The sequence below is a fragment of the Hemiscyllium ocellatum genome, chromosome 47, assembly GCF_020745735.1.
Source record: "Hemiscyllium ocellatum isolate sHemOce1 chromosome 47, sHemOce1.pat.X.cur, whole genome shotgun sequence".
NCBI classification, from domain to species: domain Eukaryota; kingdom Metazoa; phylum Chordata; class Chondrichthyes; order Orectolobiformes; family Hemiscylliidae; genus Hemiscyllium; species Hemiscyllium ocellatum.
Window position 1 is genome coordinate 12,410,263 of NC_083447.1, and position 25,182 is coordinate 12,435,444.

The following is a 25,182-nucleotide window of genomic DNA, read 5'->3' on the forward strand; positions in this document are numbered from 1 at the left end:
CTTACTAGGCCATCTCAGAAGGCAGTAAGAGCCAGCCACACTGCATCAGGACTGTTGTAGACCAGACCATAAAGATGCCATACGTTAAGGGTGGCAGGTTTCCTTACTTAAAGGACATTAGTGAATCTGATTCATTTTTACAGTTGTCACTGATAATTTTATGGTTGCCAACCTTTCAGTTGCACATCTTTGAGCAGATGCATTAGACCGGGTCTCTGAATGAGCTATCTAGTGACGTGACCAGGATGCTGCCATCTCCCCCACATGTCGGGGAAAGTAATGCCAAGTGTGCACTGCCAATAGAGCATTTGAGAGAACCACAAGATCTAAATCTCATACAATTGGCTGACGCTGACCTGGGTTGACTTGGGACCACTGCAGTGTCCTAGTCTGCCTGGCTGCGCAGCAACTGAAAATGTGTTGCTGGTTAAAGCACAGCAGGTTAGGCAGCATCCAAGGAACAGGAAATTCGACATTTCGGGCCAGAGACCTTCATCAGGAAATCTATCCACAACCTTCCAGTTCTTGCTCCCTTTACACTCCAGCCCACAGCATTGTGTTCCTCTCCATCCCCTTGGTCAGTAGACCCCAGGCATAAGCTCCTTTATCCCTCTGAAATGAGGTTGCAGTATAATGCTCCAACCTAGACTGAACTAGTGATTTATAAGCATCTAGTATATTGCATAAATGTCATTCTTATAAAGCCCTTACTTTTGTATCATATGAGATGTAATCTTAAAGATGCCAAAATATATTAAACCCCTCTTTGCTGCTCTCTTGGACGTTCTTTATCGCTGTCCTGAGGTTGCCCACTCTCTCCAAATAGGCTTATATCTTCGATTTTCAACAACCCAGAGCAGCGATGATATTGAATGTGCTGGTTAAGCTCTTGGTGTGACTTTTTATTTAAGACTGGCCCATTAGCTGTACCCCATGAATGGCGACTGTACATTCACTGTTCCCACCTCTCTCCTTTTTAATTAAAAAAAATGACAATTCCTTGATCTTAGAAGGCTTGCTGGAAAATGGAGGTCTTTCGTTCAGTGGGAGCTTCTGGACCAGTCAGTAAATAGAGCTGGTTATCCAAATGAATTCTCTTAAACAGGCGTTACTCATTTCCTGATGAAGGGCTCTGGCCCGAAGCGTCGAATTTCCTGTTCCTTGGATGCTGCCTAACCTGCTGTGCTTTAACCAGCAACACATTTTCAGCTCTGATCTCCAGCATCTGCAGACCTCACTTTTTACTCGAAGATTGTTACTCATTACCTAGTTGATGCCGTGAGCATAAACTCATTTTCAGCTGTGTGAGGGCTGGCATGCAGTCCAATTTTTGCAAGTCTTAAAGTGCCATTTGCCCTAGGCGCACAGTGATAAGGCCATTTGACGCTTTGGAGTGAAAGTTGATATAACCTTGCTCGCCTCTTTCTCATTTGCAGGTGAATACATTAAAACCTGGAGGCCAAGGTACTTCCTGTTGAAATCAGATGGTTCTTTTATTGGCTACAAGGAGAAGCCTGAGAGCGCAGATCACTGTTTACCACCATTAAACAACTTCTCTGTAGCAGGTGAGCCTTTGTGGGCAGTGACGTATTAGTTGAAGTGTCTACCTCTAGCACACAACTTCCCCTTCCAAGTCATACGATATCCTAGTGTGGTAACATGCTGTTGTTCCTTTGTGGTTGCTGCATCAAAATTCTAGAACTCCCTGCATGAACAGAGTTGTGCAAGTGAGTCGCTGACGTTTCTCATTTCTGGCAGGATGCCCGCCCCCCCCCCCCCCCCCCCCCCCCGCCACTCCCCAAAAAAATGTGTAAAGTGTCTCATCTGGGTGACATCACCTCCAATATCCGTTCGAAGCCCCAGATCAGCCCAACTTCCCAGAGAGGCATACTGGCAGGGTCCCTGAGTTTTACTCTAAGGCAGAGGTAGATAGGCTCTTGTATGACAGGGACAGTCAAATGATATCCAGGATAGATAGAAATGTGGAGTTGAGACTGTAATCAGGCCAACTGTGATCTTATCAGAGATCCTCTGCCTGCTCCTAAATAGTCTGCTGTTATGACTTTAACAACGTTGTCGTCATTAACCTGGTTCACAATCCAAGATCTTTCTCCATGTTACAGTACGGCACGGTGGCACAGTGGTTAGCACTGCTGCCTCACAGCGCCTGAGACCCGGGTTCAATTCCCGATTCAGGCGACTGACTGACTGTGTGGAGTTTGCACGTTCTCCCCGTGTCTGCGTGGGTTTCCTCCGGGTGCTCCGGTTTCCCCCCACAGTCCAGAGATGTGCGGGTCAGGTGAATTTGCCATACTAAATTGCCCGTAGTGTTAGGTAAGGAGTAAATGTAAGGGTATGGGTGGGTTTTGCTTCGGCGGGTCGGTGTGGACTTGTTGGGCCGAAGGGCCTGTTTCCACACTGTAAGTAATCTAATCTAATCTACTGAGAGAGCACTTGCAAAAGCACATTGCGGTGGTTCAAGAATTTGACTCACCAGCATCCTCTTTAATGGAACTAAGAATGGCCAAGAAATACTGCCCTTGCCAGTAACATTTGTGCCTACCCCCTGATCGTAATGTTTTCTGAAATGCCTCCTGCTCCTATATTGGTGCAATTCCATTTACCCGTGCTGGGATTTTGTCAATAGTAGTCACATTGAAATGTCTTGAGCAAACTGTGTGGTTGTTTTTTGAGCAGGGCGGGAGTGTCAGTAAAATTTCTTCGTGCACTTATAAAAAGGAATACAGCACAGAACCAGACCCTTCGGCCCTCCGAGCCTGAACTGCCGCATTTTGCCCTTCCATTTGAAAACTGTCTGATGTTACAGGATCCGTATCCCTCTATTCCCTTCCTATTCATGTATTCATGCAGGTGCTTCTTGAACACTACTATTATATCTGCTTCCACCATCTCAACCAGCAGTTCATTCCAGGCACTGTTCATCCTTCATGTGAAAAACCTGCCTCAAACGTATCTTTTAAAATTCCTGTACGAGACAACATTCTGGTAGATCTTTTGTATACCCTCTCCAAAACATCCACATCCTTCTGGTAGTGTGGTGACCAGAACTGTACACAATATTCCAAGTCTGGCCTGACTAAAGTTCTATAAAGTTGCAGCATAACTTGTCTATTTCCAATGAAGCTAAGCATCCCATAAGCCTTTTTTTTTAAACATTTTCTATACCTGTGCCACCACCTTCCATCTGTGAACCTGCACACCCAGATCCCTCTGCAAATCAATGCTCTTACAGGTTCTGCCATTTCTTCCACCTGAGGACCAAATATGTTGTAGGGAGCAAAACTTCTAGAGAGGCTGGGAATTGAGTTCACCTCTCAGGCAACGTGCCAGTTTCTTGCCAGAAGTCAGACTTCTGAGAAACACTGGAAAAGGTGTTAGCTTTTTGGCTAATTCTGGAACTGCTTGCTCTTTTTGTATCACAAGCTGACTGACTGACACAAGCCAAAGCTATACAGTAGGAAATAATTCAAACAAACTAGTAGTTTATCGTGTGACTGGGTCTTCGGTTGGAGACACCGGCTAACCTGATGGTTTTGATGTTCCTTTGTCTGAAATCATTGTTTAATAGTAGATATCTGTGGAAACATTTGCACTAAGTCAAACAGTATTGAGTTTTGATGGTCTCCTTTGTTCAGAGGTAGAGATCTTATCTCCTCCTCGTTTGTGTTGGCTTAGCTGGCATGCTCCCTAACAAAAGGTGGCTGACTGGTTAGCACTGCTACCTCTCAGCGCCAGAGACCCAGCTTCGGTGACTGAGCAAACTCCACACAGGCATTCTCCCCGTGTCTGCATGGGTTTCCTCCAGGTGCCCTGGTTTCCTCCCACAATTCAAAGCTGTGCAGGTTAGGGTGGATTGGCCATGCTAAGTTGCCCATAGTATAGGGTGGTGTAGGCTAGGTGGGTGAGCCACAGGTAATGTGGGGTTACAGGAGTAGAGTAGGGGGCAGCTCTTTGGAGGGTCAGTGTGGACATGATGGGTGGGATAGCCTGCTTCATAGGGATTCTATGAAGGAGTTTCGCATTGCAGGGGCTTGGCATAAGGTTTTCTCCTCCTCTGGTTACTGTTGGCCAGGACTTTGTAGGAATTTATGGTCAGCTGGTATTTGGTTGGCATCTATGTCGTTAGTCCAGCAAATTATTCATTTTTAAGAAAAATTATGCAAGACATTAAGTTCTGAACAAAACAATTTCTCTTCCTGTTCACTGGGCATTAGCAATCTCCTGATTCTTTCAATAAGTGAGTGACCAAAGAAAAGTAAATGTAGGATAGATTGGGAGTGCAGTTAACAAAGCAAACTGTATCCTTGATTTTATTGTAGATCACAAGAGTAAGGAGGGTATGCTAAATCATGAATAGGACACTGGTTCTCCAGTTTCCTCATTTCCCCTCCCCCCACCTTGTCTCAGTCGGTTCCCTCAACTCAGCACCGCCCTCCTAACCTGCAATCTTCTTCCTAACCTCTCCGCCCTCACCCCACTCCGGCCTATCACCCTCACTTTGACCACCTCCCACCTATCACATCTCCATCGCCCCTCCCCCAAGTCCCTCCTCCCTACCTTTTATCTTAACCTGCCTGGCACACTCTCCTCATTCCTGATGAAGGGCTTATGCCCGAAACGTCGAATTGCCTATTCCTTGGATGCTGCCTAACCTGCTGTGCTTTAACCAGCAACACATTTTCAACTGTGATCTCCAGCATCTGCAGACCTCATTTTTTACCCACTGGTTAAACTGAGCCTGAGCATTACCTACAATTCTGAATGCCACACTTTAAGGAGGATATAAACACTTCGGCACACATGCAGGAGTATGTTCCAGGGTTCAGAAACTTAAGCTGTGAAAATGGACTGGAAAAGTTTGGTACTGCTCTCCTAGTAGAGGAGCAGGTGAAGATGAGATTTGATATAAGCTTTTAAAATTGTAAGCAGGCAGAAACTATTCCTAGTCATAAAAAAAACTGTGAATGAGAGGGCATTATTTTTAAAGTCATTTGCAAAAGAAGCAAATGCAATGTGACACAAAGCCTTTTCAGCAACGAGCAGTTGAATATCTGGAATGCACTGCCTGGAAGTGGTAGAGGCAGGTTCAGTTTAAACATTCAAAAGGCATTGTGCAGTTATTTGAATAGAAACAATGTGTGGTGTTCCAGGGAAAAGGCAGGAAAAAAACCACCAAGATGTCATACCCACTTGGAAAGCTACGGTGGGCTTTCCAATTGGACAACATTCAATTCTGTGATTCAGTGAACGACAGCAGATAAATCCACCATCCTGTATCGCATTGAATCACTCTGAGCAGGGAACGTGCCAAGGATTTCAGTGAACAGATACCAGGATTACTAAAAAGCTGGGGATCTTTTCCAAGAGTCACCTTCAAATTCAAAATTATTTAAAGAATTTGATAAAGTAACGACAGAGAAGATGTTTCCACTTTCAACGCAAGTTCTGTTCTGAAGAAGGGTCACTCAACCCAAAATGTTAACTCTGATTTCTCTCCACAAATGCTGCCAGATCTGCTGAGCTTTTCCTGCAATTTCTATTTTTGTTTCTGATTTACAGCATCTCCAGTTCTTTTGGCTTTTATTTAAATGTTTCCACTTATTGGGTGAAACTAGCCGCCGTTGTTATAATGGTGCTACTGGACAGTGTGAAACCTAGATTGATAGGATTTTTTTTGGGCTACTTAGTTAATTTGGTTGTTAGTCATTGAGAAATTTTCACACAACGCTGCTGATTTTCTTTGAGGAGAAAGTCAGGATTGCAGATGCTGGAGATCAGAGTTAAGAGTGTGGTGCTGGAAAAGCACTGCCGGTCAGGCAGCATCCGAGAAGCAGGAGAATCGACGTTCCCAGCTGAAGATGATAGGTCGGAGAGGAGGATGGAGTGGATAGGTGAGAAGGAAGATGAACAACCTAGGATAGATCATGAGGGAGGTCCCAAGTTGGAAGGTTTGGTCTGGGATTTTGGGGGAGGGGTGGAGGAGAGAAGGTGGGGCAGGAATGAAACTGGTGAAATCCCCATTGATCCCATGTGCTTGGAGGGTCCAAAAGCGGAAGGTGAGGAGGTCCTGGACCACCTCCATTGTCAAACCCTTCCCATCCTCCACCTGGAGGAAGAACACCTCATCTGCTGCCTCGGGACCCTCCAACCACATGGGATCCATGTGGATTTCACCAGTTCCGTATTCACTCCCCCCTCCACCCACCTTATCCCAGTTCCAACTTGACACCACTCTTGTCGTGTCCTACCTGTCCATCTTCCTTCCCACCTATCTACTCCTCCCTCCTCTCTGATCTATCACCTTTACCCCCATCTTCATCCACCTATCACATTCCCAGCTTAAACCAGCCCCCCCCCCACACACACACACACACACACACACACACACACACACACACACAGCTCTCGCTCTCTCTCTCAGCCCCCTTGGCCCACAAGCCTCATTCCTGATGAAGGGCTTATGCCCAAAATGTCGATTGTCCTGCTCCTCAGATGCTGCCTGACTGGCTGTGCTTTTCCAGCACCACATTCTCAACTGCAGTAGAACCTCTCATGGGGTATGGGCATCACTGGCAATTTGTTGGCCAACCCTAATCGCCCTTGAGCTGAGTGGCTCGCTTGGCCACTGCTTGACATGGTTAAGATACCAGTTATGTTACTGTGGAGTTACCAGAAGGCCAGGCCAGATCAAAAGAGGCTAATAAATTAGCTGGGTTTTTATAGCAATCAATGATGGTTGTCATGGGCCACCATCGCCAAGACTAGCTTTCTTTTCTAGAGTTGTGAATTGAATTAAAATTCCACCTGTTGCACTCCTGGGATAGCAATTCAGTTTTGTTACCATTATGTTACGGTCTGCTCAATAATGGGAAAGACACAAATAGGGTATATTATTAGTCGTGACGTGAGCTGCAATACCAAGCAGAAAAGCCAGCATCAGTTAATTGAGAGGAATGGTCTGTTTCCGTACTGTACATTCTATGGAATATTTAACCTTCCTTCAGACCTGTAATTTCTCCCTGTCTCTCTGCTCGAATAGAATGCCAGCTAATGAAGACCGAACGGCCAAGACCCAACACATTCATCATCCGGTGCTTACAGTGGACGACAGTAATCGAGAGGACCTTCCATGTTGACACACCAGACGAGCGGTGAGGCCAGGGATGGGAAGATAAATTGGGGGAAACATACTTCAATAATGATGGGGGTGCAGCTTGCTAGCTCTTGTATTGATTGGCAGCTTCTATCACAGAGGACAGTAGCATTGTGATAATTCGGGGGTCCGGGGACATTAGCTCAAGTCCCAACATAACAGCTGGGGAGATTTTAAAATGCATTTGAAAAATAAATCTGTAACAAAATGCTGCTCTCATTCACCATAAAGAAACCACCGGATTGTTGCAAAAAAAAAAATTAGGTTCACTTATGTCCTTTGGAGATGGAAATTTGCAGTCTTTACCCAGTCCGGCCTACGTGTGACTCCAGATCCACAGTAATGTGGTTGACTGTTAATTTAGCAAGATACTCAGTGACTAAGCAGCACTTACTCCAGGGTCATTTCCGTGAAGTTTTGACACAGTGATCCACGGGATTAGGAGGCTGTTTGGCCTGTCAGGCTAGTTTTGCCATTCAGTTGGATCATAGCATGTGTCTTAGCTCCAGTTGACTGCCTTGGTTCCCCATCCCTTCGTACCCTCACCGAACAAAACTAAACAGTATCAGTTTTTGACCTTTTTTCAATGGACCACCCCCTTCTGTAAGAACATGAGCAGGAGTAGGCCCCATTGAGCCTGCTCCATTAATCAATAAGATCATGGCTGAGCTTTCTGTGGGCTCAACTCTGCTTACCTGCCCGCTCACCATAACCTTAAATTCCTACACTGTTCAAAAATCTGTCTGTGCCTTAAAAACATTTAACAAGGTAGCCTTGACTGCTTCATTGGGCAGGGAATCCCACAGATTCGCAACCCTTTGGATGAAGATATTCCTCCTCAGCTCAGTCTGCTTATCCCTTATTTTGAGGCCATGCTCCCTAGTTTTTAGTGTCACCTGCCACTGAAAATGACCTCCCTGCTCCTATTTTATCTGTTCCATTCTTAATTCTATATGTTTCTGTAAGATCTTCTAAATTTCAGTAAGGCTAATCCCAATTTACTCAATCTCTCCTCATAAGCCAACTCTGTCAACTCCAGAATCAAACTAGTTGAACATCCACTGCACCTCCTCCAGTGCCTTTTTAAGTAAGACTGAAACTGTACTCTCTCACAGCAGCCTATACAGTTGCAGCACAGCCTCCCTGTTTTTATCACTATCACCTTGAGTTCCAGATATCCATTCTTCCTGGGCAATGATACTGATTGAACTGTGCGAGGGAGAGAGTGTGGGCGGCCAAACCTTGAGAAAATCTGGATAGATGCATGTTTTCAGTCAGGTAGCCATTCGAAATGGTTTTATTGTTTTACTAAAAGAAATATGAATGATCCAGCCATGAAATCTGTTCAGCAAGACATGGGGCTTCAATTGGGAACGTCGCACTACTTTTAAAGGGGAGCTCTGTGCTGTGTGTTGCTTGCCAAACCACGATCTGGTTGGTTGTCTGAGGACGAACAGCGTAATCTGCCCACTTGGGGAGTTTCCGGCTGCAGAGGGACAGCCATCGCTGACCACATACACACCACTGTTTTCTAGAGAGGAATGGACAAGAGCCATCCAGACTGTCGCAAACAGCTTGAAACATCAGGAGCCTGGAGACGATGCTATGGACGTCAAGTCTGGCTCACCCAGTGACAGCTCGGGGATGGAAGAGATGGAAGTATCGATTTTGAAGTCCAGGAATAAAGTGGTTAGTACGTGGGTTCATTTGGCAGGGTGCACACTCCAAGGTATTGGACGTTTGACCAGTTCCCCAAGCCTTTCGATGTTTTTAATCGAAGTGCAGGCAAGTAATGTCCCAGGTCTGGGGCAGGAGAAACTTAGCCTTGGACCTTCACCCAGAGGTGACACACCACAGGAGCCCTAATGATGAACCTTTCATACTGTGAACCTGCACAGCCCTCCTTCAGATTGATATCCAGTCAGATTGGGTTGGTTCCCACCTGAACATTTGATTAGTTTTAAGATTAGCAAGTCTGAACAAGTAGGATTTCGCATGTTTAGCTGGTGCTACTGGGTTTTGGGGGCAGGGATGATGTATAACCTTGGCTGAGCCAGGGCCATTGCTGTGCCTGCATTTCATTAAGCTCCAGTGCACCCGTTGGGAGAGGGATAATCTGCACCTCTGTCTCTTCTGAGTTCCACAGCAGTGTAGCTTCTTTCAGTGATGGGAGGGGGTTTAATTTATGGGTAAAATAACGCATCAACAATTTGAGCTTTTTAGTCCAGGCCTCCAATGATTTAACCTTTTAGTCTTATTCCTGAACAGCCAAGCAGTATGACTAAATTCGGTGCTGTCCCTTCTCATTCCAGACAATGAACGATTTTGACTATTTGAAGTTATTGGGAAAGGGCACCTTCGGCAAAGTTATCCTCGTGAAAGAGAAGGCCACGGGCAGGTACTACGCCATGAAAATTCTACGGAAAGAAGTAATAATTGCGAAAGTAAGTGTTGACTTTGGGGATGCTTTAATGAAGAAAAGTTTGGCAGTTTCCTTCTCCGTCTGTCAGAGTGATGCCATCACCTCCACAAGTAGCGCAGTTCAGTATTTCCGTTAATCTCATTGATCTCTTTGTCCTTTTCCTTCCAATATGACCCCCAAACCAGGTCGCCAATTCTGGTTGGGTCCATATTCCTTGATGTCATTCCATGACTTTCTGGCCATGCTCCCCATCCCCAAAACATACATACACACACACATGCGCGCATGTGCGCACACACCTCCCCAGCTACACCTCCACATGCTAATTGTGGAAAACGCAAACATCTCTTCCGTACACAATTGCATGGTTCTTAACTGATGGTCAACTTGCTCTTTGCCTCTTCCAAGAACTTTGAAGAGCAAACCAAAGTGTTGTGCGACATTCAAGGATGAGTAGGTCTTTGACATTCAGCGATGTCTTCCTTCACTACTTGGTGCCTTGCCAATGCCATGGATTCTCTGTTCTGTGTAAGATCATAGACAATACTGCACAGAAACAGCCTATTTGCCCTCCCGGCAGGACAATGATAGTTGAACTTGTGACCCAGGGACAACTACTGCCTGCGAAGACCATGCCCCAGACAGGGTCTGTGCCTGTGAAACCTATTCCCCCTGGGACAGTCTGTGCCTGTGAAACCTATTCCCCCTGGGACAGTCTGTGCCTGTAAAACCTATTCCCCCGGGGACAGTCTGTGCCTGTAAAGCCTATCCCTCCCGGGGACAGGCTGTGCCTGTAAAGCCTATCCCTCCCGGGGACAGGCTGTGCCTGTAAAGCCTATCCCTCCCGGGGACAGGCTGTGCCTGTAAAGCCTATCCCTCCCGGGGACAGGCTGTGCCTGTAAAGCCTATCCCCCCACGGGGACAGGCTGTGCCTGTAAAGCCTATCCCCCCACGGGGACAGGCTGTGCCTGTAAAGCCTATCCCCCCGGGGACAGGCTGTGCCTGTAAAGCCTATCCCCCCCGGGGACAGGCTGTGCCTGTAAAGCCTATCCCCCCCGGGGACAGGCTGTGCCTGTAAAGCCTATCCCCCCCGGGGACAGGCTGTGCCTGTAAAGCCTATCCCCCCCGGGGACAGGCTGTGCCTGTAAAGCCTATCCCCCCCGGGGACAGGCTGTGCCTGTAAAGCCTATCCCCCCGGGGACAGGCTGTGCCTGTAAAGCCTATCCCCCCGGGGAGTGACTGTGCCTGTAAAACCTGTGCCCCAGGGTGAAACCCCTGCTCCAATCAGAGTCTCAGGGCAATTCTGCCCCATCGAGTTTGTGAACTGAATAAAATTAAAACCACTAATGCTCGGTTTTGTCTCATTTATAGGATGAAGTCGCTCACACTGTTACAGAGAGCAGGGTCTTACAGAACACGAGGCATCCATTTTTAACAGTGAGTATAGAAAGATGTGTTGAATTCAGTTTGACTTAATCCATATTCTCCAGACTATAGATCTGTCCTGTGTAGCTGTCTGTTTATGTAAAAATATATATTTGGCACAGGGCATTGTATTTACAGTAAAAACAGCTCCCATGTATTGGGAAGTTGTAGACTTTTCCTATTCCGTCCAGGTTGTTTCAGTAAGTCGGTGTTTATTTCATCACTATCGGTTAAGGGGTTGCTATCTCCCACTGAGGCCCGGTTGAATTATGTAGCTGTTTGGAGCTGATATTCCCAGCAGCACACACTCAGTCTGGGCTTAGTCGATGGTGTTTAGGGTAAAGCAAAAAGATGGGCAGGTTTCTGTGATGCACCCATGAGTTGAACTGCTTGTGGCACTCTCTGAATAAGCCAATGGTGACCGTAGAGGCATTGTCACTCATGACTCCATGGAAAGCAGTTTCCTGCCTCCTGACTTGGAAGATTTTGGGTTCAGTCTTTATTCTTGAGGCTTGGACAAGAAATACAGGCTGATACACCCTGTGCAGTACAGAGGCAGCGCTGCACTGTCAGAAGTGCCCATTTTTTTTCAGATGAGATGTTAAGAGGTTCTGTCTATCCTGTCAAATGGGTGTAGAAGATCCTATTTTAATAAATAACATGGGAATTCAAGTCAGGCCATAAGTACCAGTATCCTTCATTCAAGGATACTTCAAATAAAAATGGAAGATCAGTGATCAGCCTGCTATGTGTCAGGGCTTAATGTGTGAAAATCGGCTGCTGTATTTTGTTACAACAATGATCACATTTCACAAAATAATTTATCCGCCCTGGAATGCTTTAGAATCTCTACCTTGTCTGTTGTAACCTTCAAAGTATTTAGCAACGGTGCATCCATGACCCTCTTCGGCAAGTCCCAAAATACAGAATCCTTTGGGTGAAGAAATGATTGGCCTTTTCTCCTGAGTCTCTCATGTTCCAGATTTCCCAGCCTGTGGGGAAAACACCTTCTGTGTTCATCTTACTAAATCCCTTCCAACTGTGCATATTCCTGTGAGATCACCACCTGTAATTCTTTTCAGGTGAAGAGACTATAGATCCAATTCACTCACCTGCTCATAAGACAATCCTGTCATCCCAGGGTCCAACCTAATAAACTTTGCTGAATGATCTCCAATACATTCATCCTTTAAATATAGAGAGCGAAACTTTGCATAGTATTCTAGATGTGGTCTCATCAAATACCTATAGAATTATACCAATACAGGGGAAACCTCGATTATCTGAACTTGACTGGTGGGCACTATTTCGTTCGGATAATCGCTTATTCGGTTAATTGATCAAAAGCCTCTCCTCTGGGTCTTGGAGCTTTTAAAGTCTGCCCCCCATTTAGGAGACTGCAGCAGCACACCGCTGTTTGCACTTGTTATGCAAACTCTGTGTTCTGTACAGCCAAGTCTCCCTGAACGTCATCCACAACTTTCACACCTTTTACAAAATAGTCACCTTTTCCATTTGCACGCTTAACTGCAATCTACTTGTTCCAGGCTCTCCTGTCTAATCACATTGCAGCTTCTTTGTGTCATCCTCACAGCTTTGTATTGTCAACAAATGTTCATCTTAAACTCTTTGTCTAAATTATTAATCTGCTTGTAAATAGCCGAGGCCCAGAGCTGTTCCTTGCTGCACTCCTTTAGTCACAGTCTGCCCAGCACTAAAAGTGAGTCCCAGAGAAACATTTACTCTCTTTCTCTCTCCACTTTGTTTTTTTTTATTACAGATCTCCAGCATCCACAAGACTTTGCTTTTAACTTTAAAAGTGCCTTGTTTATACCCGTTCTCTCCTTCCTATCCTTTGACTAATTCTCTATGCATGCTCGAATTGTACCACGGCTCTTTGAGCCCAGAACTGATTGAAGATGCTCTAATCATGTGGGTTTATATTTTCTCTACATTGCCTGTAGAACAGAACTGCAACAAGAGTTGGTGCTTTTGGGAGCAAGCACACAGTCCCTGTTGCCGTTGCTAATCTGTCCTTTGTTTGTCACAGCCTTTTCCATGCAATGCAATTTTTCAGAGAAGTGTAGAAGTCTTGACTTGACATCGCTTCCCAGATGGCCGTACCATATGTGAAGCTCTTCAACTTGTCTGATCTGCGTCAAAGGATCTTTTTCAACATGGCATTAAGTTACAGATAATATGATTCACACATTACCGTGGCCCTGCTGTTTGTGCAGGTGGATCTCCCCCCACCAATCAGAGAGTTAGATTAGATTAGATTCCCTGCAGTGTGGAACCAAGCCCTTCAGCCCCACAAGTCCACACCGACACCCTCCGAAGAGTAACCCATCCAGACCCATTCCCTACATTTACCCCTGACTAATGCACCTAACACTATGGGCAATTTAGCATAGCCAGTTCACTTAACCTGCACATCCTTGGACTGTGGGGAAAAAAACCAGAGCACCTGGAGGAAACCCACACAGACACGGGGAGAATGTGCAAACTCCATACAGATAGTCACCCGAGGCAGGAATTGAACCTGGGTCACTGGTGCTGTGAGGCAGCAGCATTAACCACTGAGTCACGATGCTCTCTCTCTCTCTCCCCCCCCCATGTGAGATTTGTACTGAGTGATCATACTAGAACAGGGTTAGCTGCCTTATATTTAGTAAAAATATATGGAATTCATAACACAGTGGTAGGCCATTTCCCCTACCCTTCACATCCCAATCATGGGTTGAGTCGGTGTTTATATTGTGCAAGAACTTTCTCCCTCTTTGATGCCCTGGCCTAAGTTGACCACGTAAGCACTGTGGAAAAAATCCATCTGGTTTACCATTGTACTTCAGGGAAGGAAATCTGTCATCTTTACTAGATCTGGCCAACATGTGACCCACAGCAATGTGGTTGACTTTGAACTGCCCACTTAGCAACTACAGATGGGTAAGAAAACACTAGCCTAGTCAGCAAAACCAACATCCCACGATCAAATAAAAGAAAAACAAAATCACTTTTCCCACACTGCTCCAGTATTCTTCTATCACCTCCTCCCTCATTTCCTTCAAACTGCTGCATCATTCTGAAGGCTTCTCAGTTCTTCACTTGAAGTTTTTTTTTTGTTGTTGCAAAGACCATTACCCCCTCCAGTCTTTTACACTCTCAATCTTGCTGCAGTTTTATAGGGCCTTGGTGAGTGTTGTGCACAGTTTTGGTGTCCCAGTCCTAGTCTGAGGAAGGACATTCTTCCTTTTGAGGGAGTCCAACGAAGATTCACCAGACCGAGTCCTGAAATGGCCGGACTGAAATGAAGGAAGACTGGGCTTGTACTCACTGGAAGTTTGAAGAATGGGTGGGGGGGGGCGCGGTTTGGATCTCATAGAAACATATAAAATCTTGATGGGACTGGACAAGCTAGATGCGGGAAGAATGTTCCAATGTTGGGGAAGTCCAGAACAAGGGGTCACAGTCTAAGAATAAGGGGTAAACTGTTCACGATTGAGATGAGGAAGAATTTCTTCACTGAGTCGTCACCCTGGGGAATTCTCTACCACAGAAAGCTGCTGGAGCCACTTTGTTTGCTATATTCAGTGAGGGAGCTGGATGTGGACCTCGTGGCTAAAGGGTTCAAAGGGAATGGAGAGAAAGTGGGATTGGAGTACTGAAATTGCATGATCAACCATGGTCATGTTGAATGGTGATGCAGGTTTGAACGGCCCAAACAGCATACTCCTGCACCTGTTTTCTATATTTACTGGCAGGTAGTCCGCTCAATTCTGATAATATCCTTATCTATCTTTTCTGCAGTTTTGTCAGTGGTTCAATATCCCTCGTCTACACCAGCACCTGCACAAAGTGCAGTGGCCTAAATATGTTTCAATATATACCTTTTTAATGCTTGCACCCAAAAGTTGTTTCTTTGGAAAATAACGTCAGCTTTATGTTGCACTGCTTTTGGTGATTTGTAATGAGCTGGAATTCACCGCTTCCAGGGTGGGGAGCTGGATGCAGAGACAGTCAATGATTTTGAAAGGAAATTGGGTAGGAACTCGAGGGAAATAAAGTTGCAATATTCTGGAGATAGTGGGGCTGATTAGATTGCTGTGCTGAGAATTGGCAGACTCAGTGGGCTTCCTCTCAGGTAGTAACTACCCTCTGACCTTTTATTCTCCAAACCCATGGTTGTTCTTACCCCATTTGGTTTCTTGCTTTTCATGGAATTTGAGGCCTCCCCACTCTTCCTTCAAAGCTAAATGCCCTCTAAATTCATGATATTAAATTTTATTTGTCATGTATCTGTTGACTTTGCAGGCCTCGGTTGAATTTGCTGTAGTTTGGTGTAGACGTCCACATTATTGTCAGTCAGACTGCCAATTTTTTTTACCCTCAAAGTTTAAAGAAAAACCATACCCTGGGCCCCTTGCTGAGACATTTATATAATCAATAATGGCTGAAAATGTGTTGCTGGTTAAAGCACAGCAGGTTAGGCAGCATCCAAGGAATAGGAAATTCGACATTTCGGGCATAAGCCCTTCATCAGGAATGAGGAGAGTGTGCCAAGCAGGCTAAGATAAAAGGTAGGGAGGAGGGACTTGGGGGAGGGGCGATGGAGATGTGATGGGTGGAAGGTGCGGAGTCCGTGTAGGATCAGTCGGTTCCGTAGGCAGGTGCTGAGGAAGGAGATGTGGCTGTGGTAACGAGTCTGTTTGAGAACGTTACCCCTATATAATCAATAATCACCAGTGAGGTGCCGAAAGACTGGAGGTTGGCTAACGTGATGCCACTGTTTTAAGAAGGTGGTAAGGACAAGCCAGGGAACTATAGACCAGTGAGCCTGACAGTCTGTGGTGGGCACATTGTTGGAGGGAATCCTGAGGGACAGGATGTACATGTATTTGGAAAGGCAAGGATTGATTTCAGGATAGTCAACATGGCTTTGTGTGGGGGAAATCATGTCTCACAAACTTGATTGAGTTTTTTTGAAGAAGTAACAAAGAGGATTGACGGGGGAAGAGCAGTAGACGTGACCTATATGGACTTCAGTAAGGCGTTCAACAAGGTATCCATGGGAGACTGGTTAGCAAGGTTAGATCTCACGGAATGCAGGGAGAACTAGCCATTTGGGTACAAAACTGGCTCAAAGGTAAAAGACAGAGGGTGATGGAGGCTTGTTTTTCAGACTGGAGGCCTGTGACCAGTGGAGTGCTGGGTCCACTACTTTTCGTCATCTATGTAAATGATTTGGATGTGAGCACAAGAGGTATAGTTAGTACGCTTGCAGATGACACCAAAATTGGAGGTGTAGTGGGCAGCGAAGAAGATTACCTCAGATGGGACAGTAGGCTGAGAAGTGGCAGATGGAGTTTAATTCAGATAAATGTGAGGTGCTGCATTTTGGGAAAGCAAATCTTAGCAGGACTTGTACACAAAATGGTAAGATCCCAGAGAGTGTTGCTGAACAAAGAGACCTTGGAGTGCAGGTTCATAGCTCCTTGAAAGTAGAGTCGCAGGTAGATAGGATAGTGAAGAAGGCGTTTGGTATGCTTTCCTTCATTGGTCAGAGTATTGAGTATAGGAGTTGGGAGGTCATGTTGCGGCTGTACAGGACATTGGTTAGGCCACTGTTGGGATATTGCATGCAATTCTGGTCTCCTTTCAATTGGAAAGATGTGAAATTTGAAAGGGTTCAGAAAGGATTTACAAGGATGTTTGAGCTATAGGGAGAGGCTGAATAGGCTGGGGCTTTTTCCCTGGAACGTCAGAGGCTGAGGGGTGACGATATAGAGGTTTATAAAATCAAGAGGAGCATGGATAGGATAAATAGACAAAGTCTTTTCCCTGGGGTCGGGGAGTCCAGAGCTAGAGGGCATAGGTTTGGGGTGAGAGTGGAAAGACATAAAAGAGACCTAAGGGGCAACTTTTTCACGCAGAGGGTGGTGCGTGTATGGAATGAGCTGCCAGAGGAAGTGGTGGAGGCTGGTACAATTGCAACATTTAAAAGGCATCTGGATGAATATATGAATATATGAATAGGAAGGGTTTGGAGGGATATGGGCCGGGTGCTGGCAGGTGGGACTAGATTGGGTTGGGATATCTGGTTGGCATAGACAGGTTGGACTGAACGATCTATTTTTGTGCTGTACATCTTTTCGAGGATTGCGAGTTCGAGTCCCGCTCTCCGTTTAGAGCATAAGAATTTAGGCTGATGCTGAGCTACAGATTGAGAGAATGTGCCATAGAGGAGGCAGTGAACTAATGGTAATCTCACTCGGCTGGTATTTCAGAGCCCTAGGTTAATGTTTTGGTGGTGGGATGGGCATGAGTTCCAATTGTGTAATGAAGGTGAAATTGAATAAAATCTGTATTTAAAAAAGCTGATTTTTTTTTATTAAAAAAAGTGTGTAATGGTTATTGATTGCAAAGAAACCCATTTGGTTCACTCAAATCCTTCAGAGAAGTAAATCTGCTCTCCTTAACCGGTCTGGCCTACATGTGACTTCAGTTTCACCGATGTGGCTGACTCTTAAGCCCCTCTGAAATGGTTAAGAGAGCAGTCGGTGCAAACACAGGATATTGCCAGTGGATGTCACTTCCCACTAACAATAGACAAAGTTTCACCATTAAACCTTAACGTTTTTTCCCCCCTCTGGGTGGATGGAAAAGAATCTACCTTGAAGAGGGGTAAGTCAGTGTGCTGGATAATATTTATCCCTCAAGCCATACAACAAAAAATGGATAGTTGACATTATCACGTTGCTGCTTGTAGGAGCTGCTGTGCACACCTCAAAACTGCACTTGCTGGAATTCTGGGACTTCCTGGTGTCATGAAAGGCACTAGATAAATGAAAGGTTGAGTGTGGTGCTAGAAAAGCACAGCAGGCCAGGCAGCATCCGAGGAGCAGGAGAGTCGATGTTCAGTCATAAGCCCTTCAGTAATCGATACGCTTTACACTACATAAATACAAGTCTTTTGTTTTTGTCTTTCTGGTTAAGTTGCTGGATATTAATACATTGCAATGATTTCTCTTCCTCCTCCCCCTCTCTCACCGGCACAGACATTGAAGTACGCGTTTCAGACCAGTGATCGGTTATGTTTTGTCATGGAGTATGCAAATGGCGGAGAGGTAAGTTTGTCACGTTCTTCCCTTTGCTCAGATGCTGATGGTCCCTGTCCTTGTCTGAAGCTGCTGGGTCAAGTCGAGACTGCCATCAGCAGTCTCCAATAGCCGACCGGAGTGTCTGTTGTTCTTGTTCCCCTGCACCACCTCCCCACCAAGACAACGCGTGCGTCGGTTGACCCAACGGTCAGGCAGCCCAGTCCTGACAGAGTTTACTAAGCATCCAATCGAACCTTCCGGTTCCCTGCACCAGTGATTTAAGGATGGGAACCTGGACTCAAACAGGTGCAAACCACATCCTGTTTCACATCCCACAGTGTCAAGTTGTGAAAATTGCAAGAAGTGAGCCCAACGATCTGTGGCTGGCACCAACCTTATCTATTAAAAAACCCAAACTGCTGCACAGCTTCCTCGCTGACCACTTGTGACTCCAGTCCAAAACCGTGGGTGATTGACTGAGAGGCCTCGCAGAAGCACCTGGCAGAGCCACTCCGTTGTCATGCCAACTGAGATCAGCTTTCTCCATACAGAGGATGATTGAACCCGCTGCCTCTAAATTTCTATTTAAATTTAGTCCTGTGGTGTGATTCCACCCTGCCCTTCCACAACCCAGAGACCTCAGATCATATAACTTGGCACAGACTGGGACTCGAACCTGGGGCCTCCTCTGAGCAGCAGGGGGAAGGGTTAGTTGGTGCGTGTCCCTTCCTCGACCTGTGTTGTTCCTCCGATTCTGTGAGAATTGCCTGCAGTTTTTATATTTACAGTGGGATGTGGGTGCCATTGGTTGGGACAGCATTCACTGCCGCTCCCCAGTTATTCTGGAAAAGACTAGGAAGAGCTGTCTTGAACTGTGGCAGCTCGTGTGGCCTAAGGATACAAAGTGGGCCTAGTGTGCCAAACTGCAAAGCTCCTTTGACGGCATTTTCTAAACCCACGACTCTTTCCCTGCACCCCCGTCTTGAATGACCAGGAGAGCAGATACATGGGAACACCGTCTTCAAGTTCCCCTCCAACCCATTGACCAGTCTGACTTGGAAAAGTGTTGCTGCCATTCCTTCGCTGTTGCCGGGTGAAAATCTTGTCCCCCCCCACCCCCCACACACACACACACACCTTAGCATTGTGGGTGTACCTACACAAAATGGACTACCACAGTTCAAGAAGGGAGCTCACCATCAAGGGCCCCTAGGGGAGGGTAATAAATGCTGGCCCTACCAGCAAATTCTGGAGTCCGTGAGTGAAAAGGCAAGTAGCCCAAGTGGGGGAGCAATTGGTTAAGAGTGTCATTGTAAGATTTAGATGAGTAATGGGGGAAAGCCAGGAACAATCAAAGGTTGAACTTCTGCGTTGGAAGAGGGTTAATTTCAGTGTGACATGAGTAGTTAGCCAGTGTAAGTAGACACTTGATGGGAGGAAAAAAAGCAGAACAATCTTTAAGAGGTAGTTACTTCAAGAATAGGAGTTGGGCGTCATATTGAGGTTGTACAGGACATTGATGAGGCCTCTTCTGGAATACTGTGTCCGGTTCTGGTCGCCCTGTTATAGAAAGGGTATTATTAAGCTGGAGAGGGTTCAGAAGAGATTTATTAGGATGTTGCCAGGTATAGAAAGTTTTGAGTTATAAAGGAAGATTGGATAGGCTGGGACTTTTTTCATTGGAACATAGGAGGTTGAGAGGCGACCTGGTAGAAGTTTATAAAATAACGAGAGGTACAAATAAAGTTAATAGTTGTCTTTTCCCCAAGATGGGGGAATGCTAAGACTAGGGGCACATTTTTACAGTGAGAGGAGAGAGATCTTAAAGACACGAGGGGCAAATGTTTTACAGAGTGGTTCACATGTGAAGTGAACTACTTGAGCGAGTGCTGGATGTGAATATAATTACGCTGTTTAAAAGACATTGAGATGAATAGGAAATGTTTGGAGGGATATGAGCCAGGAGCAATTAGGTGGAACTTGTTTAGTTTGGGATTCTGTTCACAATGGCCTAGTTGGACTGAAGGGTGTGTTTCTGTGCTATATGACTCTCTGGCTGTATAAGTATAATCTCATATGTTTTAATAAGGTTAATAGGAAAGGGAGCTAAATGCAGGGCTCCTTGGATGACAAGTGAGACGAAGATTATGGTGGATTAAAGATGGAGGGAGAGTTAAAGATTCAAGTTGATGAATCCTTAAAGTGAGAGCCAGGTCAAATTCAATAGCTCGCGAAGAAAGGTGAAGAGGAAAGTGAGATTCACAAAGCGGGAATGACAGTGAACATAAAGGGAAATCCAAATTTACTAGCAGGCAAAGAGTAATGTGTAGTAAGAAGTGGAGTAGGTTTTATTAGGGTGGGAGATGCTTTGAGGCATTGGGCCGGGCTGGAATAGTTCTTTGGATCTTTGTCAGATTGGTGTTCCATAGTAAGCAAAAACATCAGAGCGGAAATCGTGAAGGCAGCGAGTAGTGTGAAAACTGAAAGGGAAGAGATACAGGAAAGACTAGCTATACTTAGAGTGAATAAGTCACCAGATCTGGATGGCTTATGTCCAGGTTGCTAAAGGAAGTAGGGCTGGAGATAAGATTAGATTACTTAGTGTGGAAACAGGCCCTTCGGCCCAACAAATCCACACCGACCCGCAAGCCCCCCCATACCCCTACATATACCCCTTACCTAACACTATGGGCAATTTAGCATGGCCAATTCACCTGACCCGCACATCTTTGGACTGTGGGAGGAAACCGGAGCACCCGGAGGAAACCCACGCAGACACGGGGAGAACGTGCAAACTCCACACAGTCAGTCGCCTGAGTCGGGAATTGAACCCGGGTCTCAGGCGCTGTGAGACAGCAGTGCTAACCACTGTGCCACCGTGCCGCCCACAAACTCGAGAGGCTGCTTTAACTTTGCAATCTTTAATCGACATGCAGCAGAAGTGCCAAGAGAGAATGGCAGATGTGAGACTCTTTTTTTCAAGGAAGAGTGGCCAGGGCAATCCCAGCAACCACAGGCCACTAGTGCCACATCAGGGGGTGGGGGGGGTGAGGTCTTGGAATCCACATTTGGGGGAGCAGGGGAATCATCAGGTACTAGGAGAGGTTTGAATGAATGTCAGAGAGCCAGCATAGATTTATGAAAGGAAGGTCATGCTTGACTAATCAAATTGAATTTATTGATCATGAATCAAAGAAAGTTGATAAAGGATAAGTACTGTCTGCATCGATCTTTAATTTTTTTGACTTTGATAAAGGGCTGATTGACAGACTTATAGAATAATGAGGCTCAACTGGAAAACCAGTATAAAGGCAGACAGCGGCAGAGGGAACTTGATGTCGTGCTGGTATTATTGTTAAACTATTAATCTAGAGACTGGGTAATGTTTTGCAGATCTGGGCAAGTAGCTAATTTGATTTCGATTTAAAAACCAAGTCTGGAATTAAGAAGCTAATAATGATCAAGCCAATTATTGTGAGGTCCCTTCTGATTCACTAACTCCCTTTAGGGAAGGAAACTACTGTCCTCACCTAACTGCGACTCCAGACCTGCAACAATGTGGTTGACTCTTAAACCGCCCCCTGGCAATTAGGGATGGTCAATTAATGCTGGCCCAGGCTGTGATGCCCATATCCCCTGGTTGACAGCTTTTTCTTGTAGATTGGAGACAGTGGTGGTTCCAAGTGACCTGGATCTTGGAATAAAAGTAAAATTTCAAAGTTTGCCAGACAAGTGCCAGAGGAATTGAATCCAGAAAACTGTGGGGTGATGCGTTCTGGCAGAAGGGATAGGCAGAGGCACTACAGATCTCGTGGCAGAGTTGTAAAGAGGGGGCAGGAACTCGGGGACCGGACGTTCATATGTATCGATCTTTGAAGGAGGCAGGACATATTGGGAGAGTGACCTGTGGATGGAATGAACCTCTCCTGTTCGTGTGTGTGTGTGTGTGTGTGTGTGTGTGTGTGTGTATGTATGTATATAAATATCCAATGTTTACTCTCCTTCCTTTGTCCCCCAGCTCTTCTTCCACCTCTCCAGAGAACGTGTTTTTACTGAGGATCGTGCACGTTTTTACGGGGCGGAGATAGTGTCTGCCTTGGATTACCTCCATGATAAGAATGTCGTCTACAGAGATCTGAAGGTTGGTACTTGGCAGATCCACAAATATCCAGCGTGTGAAAATAGCTGGAGATGTAGACGAGGGATGTATGGTGGCGAAGGATTGAGGTCCCATTTTAAATGTAAGCAAAACTATGCCAGACAGATCTTTCATGTGGAAGCATTCAAACACAATGCTGAAAAAAACTGAGCGGTTAGGACGTGTGAGTAAAGAGTTTCAGTCAAAGGGATGGTTTTTAAGAAATGGCACAAAGTGCATCTGGGTGGCAATCCCAGAACGTTGGCCTAACTGAAGGTATGACCATCGAAATCAGAATGATGACAATGTTAAATGTTAGGGCGGCACGCTGGCTCAGTGCTTAGCACTGTTGCCTCTCAACACACGGAGCTGGGTTTGATTCCACTCTTGGGCGACTCTCTGTGGGGAGTTTGCGCATTCTCCCTGTGGCCTGTGTGAGTTTCTTCCAGGTTCTCTGGTCTCCTCCCGCAGTCCAAAGATGTGCAGGTTAGGTGGATTAACGAAGGGTCACAGGAATAGGGTGGAGGTGGGCCTAGAGTGGGATCCTCTTCGGAGGGCCATAGTAGACTCTGGTTGAATAGCCTGCTTCCGCACTGTAGGGACTCTGTGAAATGTTAGCATTTTGAATTCTGGAGCTTCATCTTTTTTGCGTTTCAGCTGGAAAACCTCATGTTGGATAAAGATGGGCATATCAAGATCACGGACTTTGGTCTCTGTAAAGAGGGGATAACGGATGGAGCCACCATGAAGACCTTCTGTGGAACCCCAGAGTATCTGGCACCCGAGGTGAGAGTCAGCCCAAGCTCTTGCTTCCCTTCACCGATAGATCTTGTAAAATGTAACAAAACCTGCCTCAAACTTGGGCCCTCACTTTGTTTTAAAAAAAGATCGAGAGTTCATTTCTAATCTTTTGGCGGCTTACCACTCTAACCTCTTGTCCCCTTCTTACAATTCACATGCCCAGGGAAGCCATTCTATTCTGAGTCAAAAGGTGTGTTGCTGGAAAAGCGCAGCCGGTCAGGCAGCATCCGAGGAGCAGGAGAGTCGACGTTTCATCAGGAATGAAGAGCTTATGCTCGAAATGTTGACTCACCTGCTCCTTGGATGCTGCCTGACCGGCTGCGCTTTTCCAGCCCCACTCCTTTTGACTCTGATCTCCAGCATCTGTGGAGTGGTGGACAGTGTGGAAGAATGTTGCAGGGAGACTGGGATAACCTGCAGAACTGGGCTGAAAGGTTGCAAATGGAGTTCAATGCAGATAAATGTGAGGTGATTCATTTTGGGAAGAATAACAGGAAGACAGAATACTGGGTCAATAGAAAGATTCTTGGTAGTGTGGGTGTGCAGAGGGATCTTGGCGTCCATGTACATAGATCCCTGAAAATTGCCACCCAGGTTGATAGTGCTGTTAAGAAGGCATACGGTATATGTTAGATTTTATTGGTAGAGGGATTGAGTTCCAGAGCTGTGATGTCATGCTGCAATTATACAAAATGCTAGTGCGGCCTCACTTGGAATATTGTGTACAGTTCTGGTCGCCTCATTACAGGAAGGATGTGGAACCATTGGAAAAGGTGCAGAGGAGATTTTTCCAGGATGTTGCCTGGTCTGGAGGGAAGGCCTTATGAGGAAAGGCTGAGGGGTCTTGGGTCTGTTCTCATTTGACAGAGACGTACAAGATGATCAGCGGATTAGATAGGGTGGACAGAGAGTCTTTTTCCTAGGATGATGGCATCAACTTGTATGAGGGGGCATAGCTGCAAATTGAGGGGTGATAAAAGACAGATGTCAGAGGCAGGTTCTTTACTCGGAGTGGTAAGGCGGGCGATGCCCTACCTGCAATGTTCTATGCTTTAAAAGTCGGACTCCACCTTTCGGCTCTGTGACCAGGTTGCACTCGATGTCCTATGCAGGCAACCAGCAAGAGCACTGTTGGCGGGTATGGCTGTTGTCGGTTTACAGGACGTGGCCTGTGTTTCCTTGGGCAGTGTGCAATTTCAGAAGTGTCTGTGGGCTTCCTTTGGAGATCCTGAGTTCTTAGCTGCCCCAGAGCAACCCTTATGGAGAAGGGGAGCTGACTAGGTTGGATGACCCCATTTATTCTCTTCCTCCACCCTCCCTACAGATTGGTCGCTAGGATGGACTTGATGCTCTGATTTGTCATCTGAGCAGACAGCAATGATACTGATTCCATACTCCAATAGCAGCTCCGTGATCTGCAAACTTGTTTTTTGTTAGGGAAGGTCGAACGTGTGTTGTTGGTGACTTTACCTTCTCCTCTCCCTCCACTGCACTGCTGAACAAATCTCTTTAATCGAAAATAATTCTTCTGAGGGTACAGCCTGCATTGTCTCACGAAGAGAATGCCTTCTCTGATTGGAGTTGCAGGTTGAGTGGTTGTATGTATTTACTTCTGGGGAAGATGTATTGCTGCTGTGACAGGAGCAGGCAGGTTTGAGCCGTTTTACGACAATGTGTTAGAAACCACTAGGCCCGGAGATGAAGTGGAGTTGCTCATTTTTAATCCGCGTTTCCCTGACGGTCACTCTCATCCCACACCAGGTACTGGAGGACAATGACTACGGTCGGGCCGTAGACTGGTGGGGGCTCGGCGTGGTGATGTACGAGATGATGTGCGGGCGACTGCCCTTCTACAACCAGGACCACGAGAAACTCTTTGAGCTGATCCTGATGGAAGAAATTCGGTTTCCCCGCACCTTGTCCCCTGAGGCCAAATCGCTCCTCTCTGGACTCTTAAAGAAGGACCCCAAACAAAGGTAAGAGCCACAAAGTCTCCCGTGTGAAGGCCAGTCAGATCAAAGTTCCCAGTAGTTTGTGCAGCAATTTATGTCCATGTCAGTCAGACTGCCACTGCCAAGGGCCGCCTCCTGTTGTCGTGAGCTGTTGCTTGTTTGTGGTTCTCAAA

The 25,182-nt window shown here is 46.1% G+C and overlaps 1 protein-coding gene across 7 annotated transcripts in view; it reads left to right on the top strand.

The window, feature by feature from the left end:
• The window catches only part of LOC132836721 (RAC-beta serine/threonine-protein kinase), a 98,470-nt gene that overhangs the window by 64,152 nt on the left and 9,136 nt on the right, over positions 1 to 25,182 (top strand). For 6 of the 7 annotated variants that reach the window (XM_060856133.1, XM_060856137.1, XM_060856132.1 and 3 more), the window contains 9 exons: positions 1,437 to 1,565; positions 7,061 to 7,172; positions 8,710 to 8,863; positions 9,487 to 9,618; positions 10,968 to 11,033; positions 18,077 to 18,145; positions 22,137 to 22,259; positions 22,914 to 23,042; positions 24,819 to 25,033. In XM_060856133.1, the coding sequence (XP_060712116.1) occupies positions 1,437 to 1,565; positions 7,061 to 7,172; positions 8,710 to 8,863; positions 9,487 to 9,618; positions 10,968 to 11,033; positions 18,077 to 18,145; positions 22,137 to 22,259; positions 22,914 to 23,042; positions 24,819 to 25,033 (1,129 nt within the window). Of the gene's footprint in view, positions 1 to 1,436; positions 1,566 to 7,060; positions 7,173 to 8,709; positions 8,864 to 9,486; positions 9,619 to 10,967; positions 11,034 to 18,076; positions 18,146 to 22,136; positions 22,260 to 22,913; positions 23,043 to 24,818; positions 25,038 to 25,182 lie in introns of those variants that run through there. The other variant, XM_060856138.1, reaches the window with a different exon arrangement.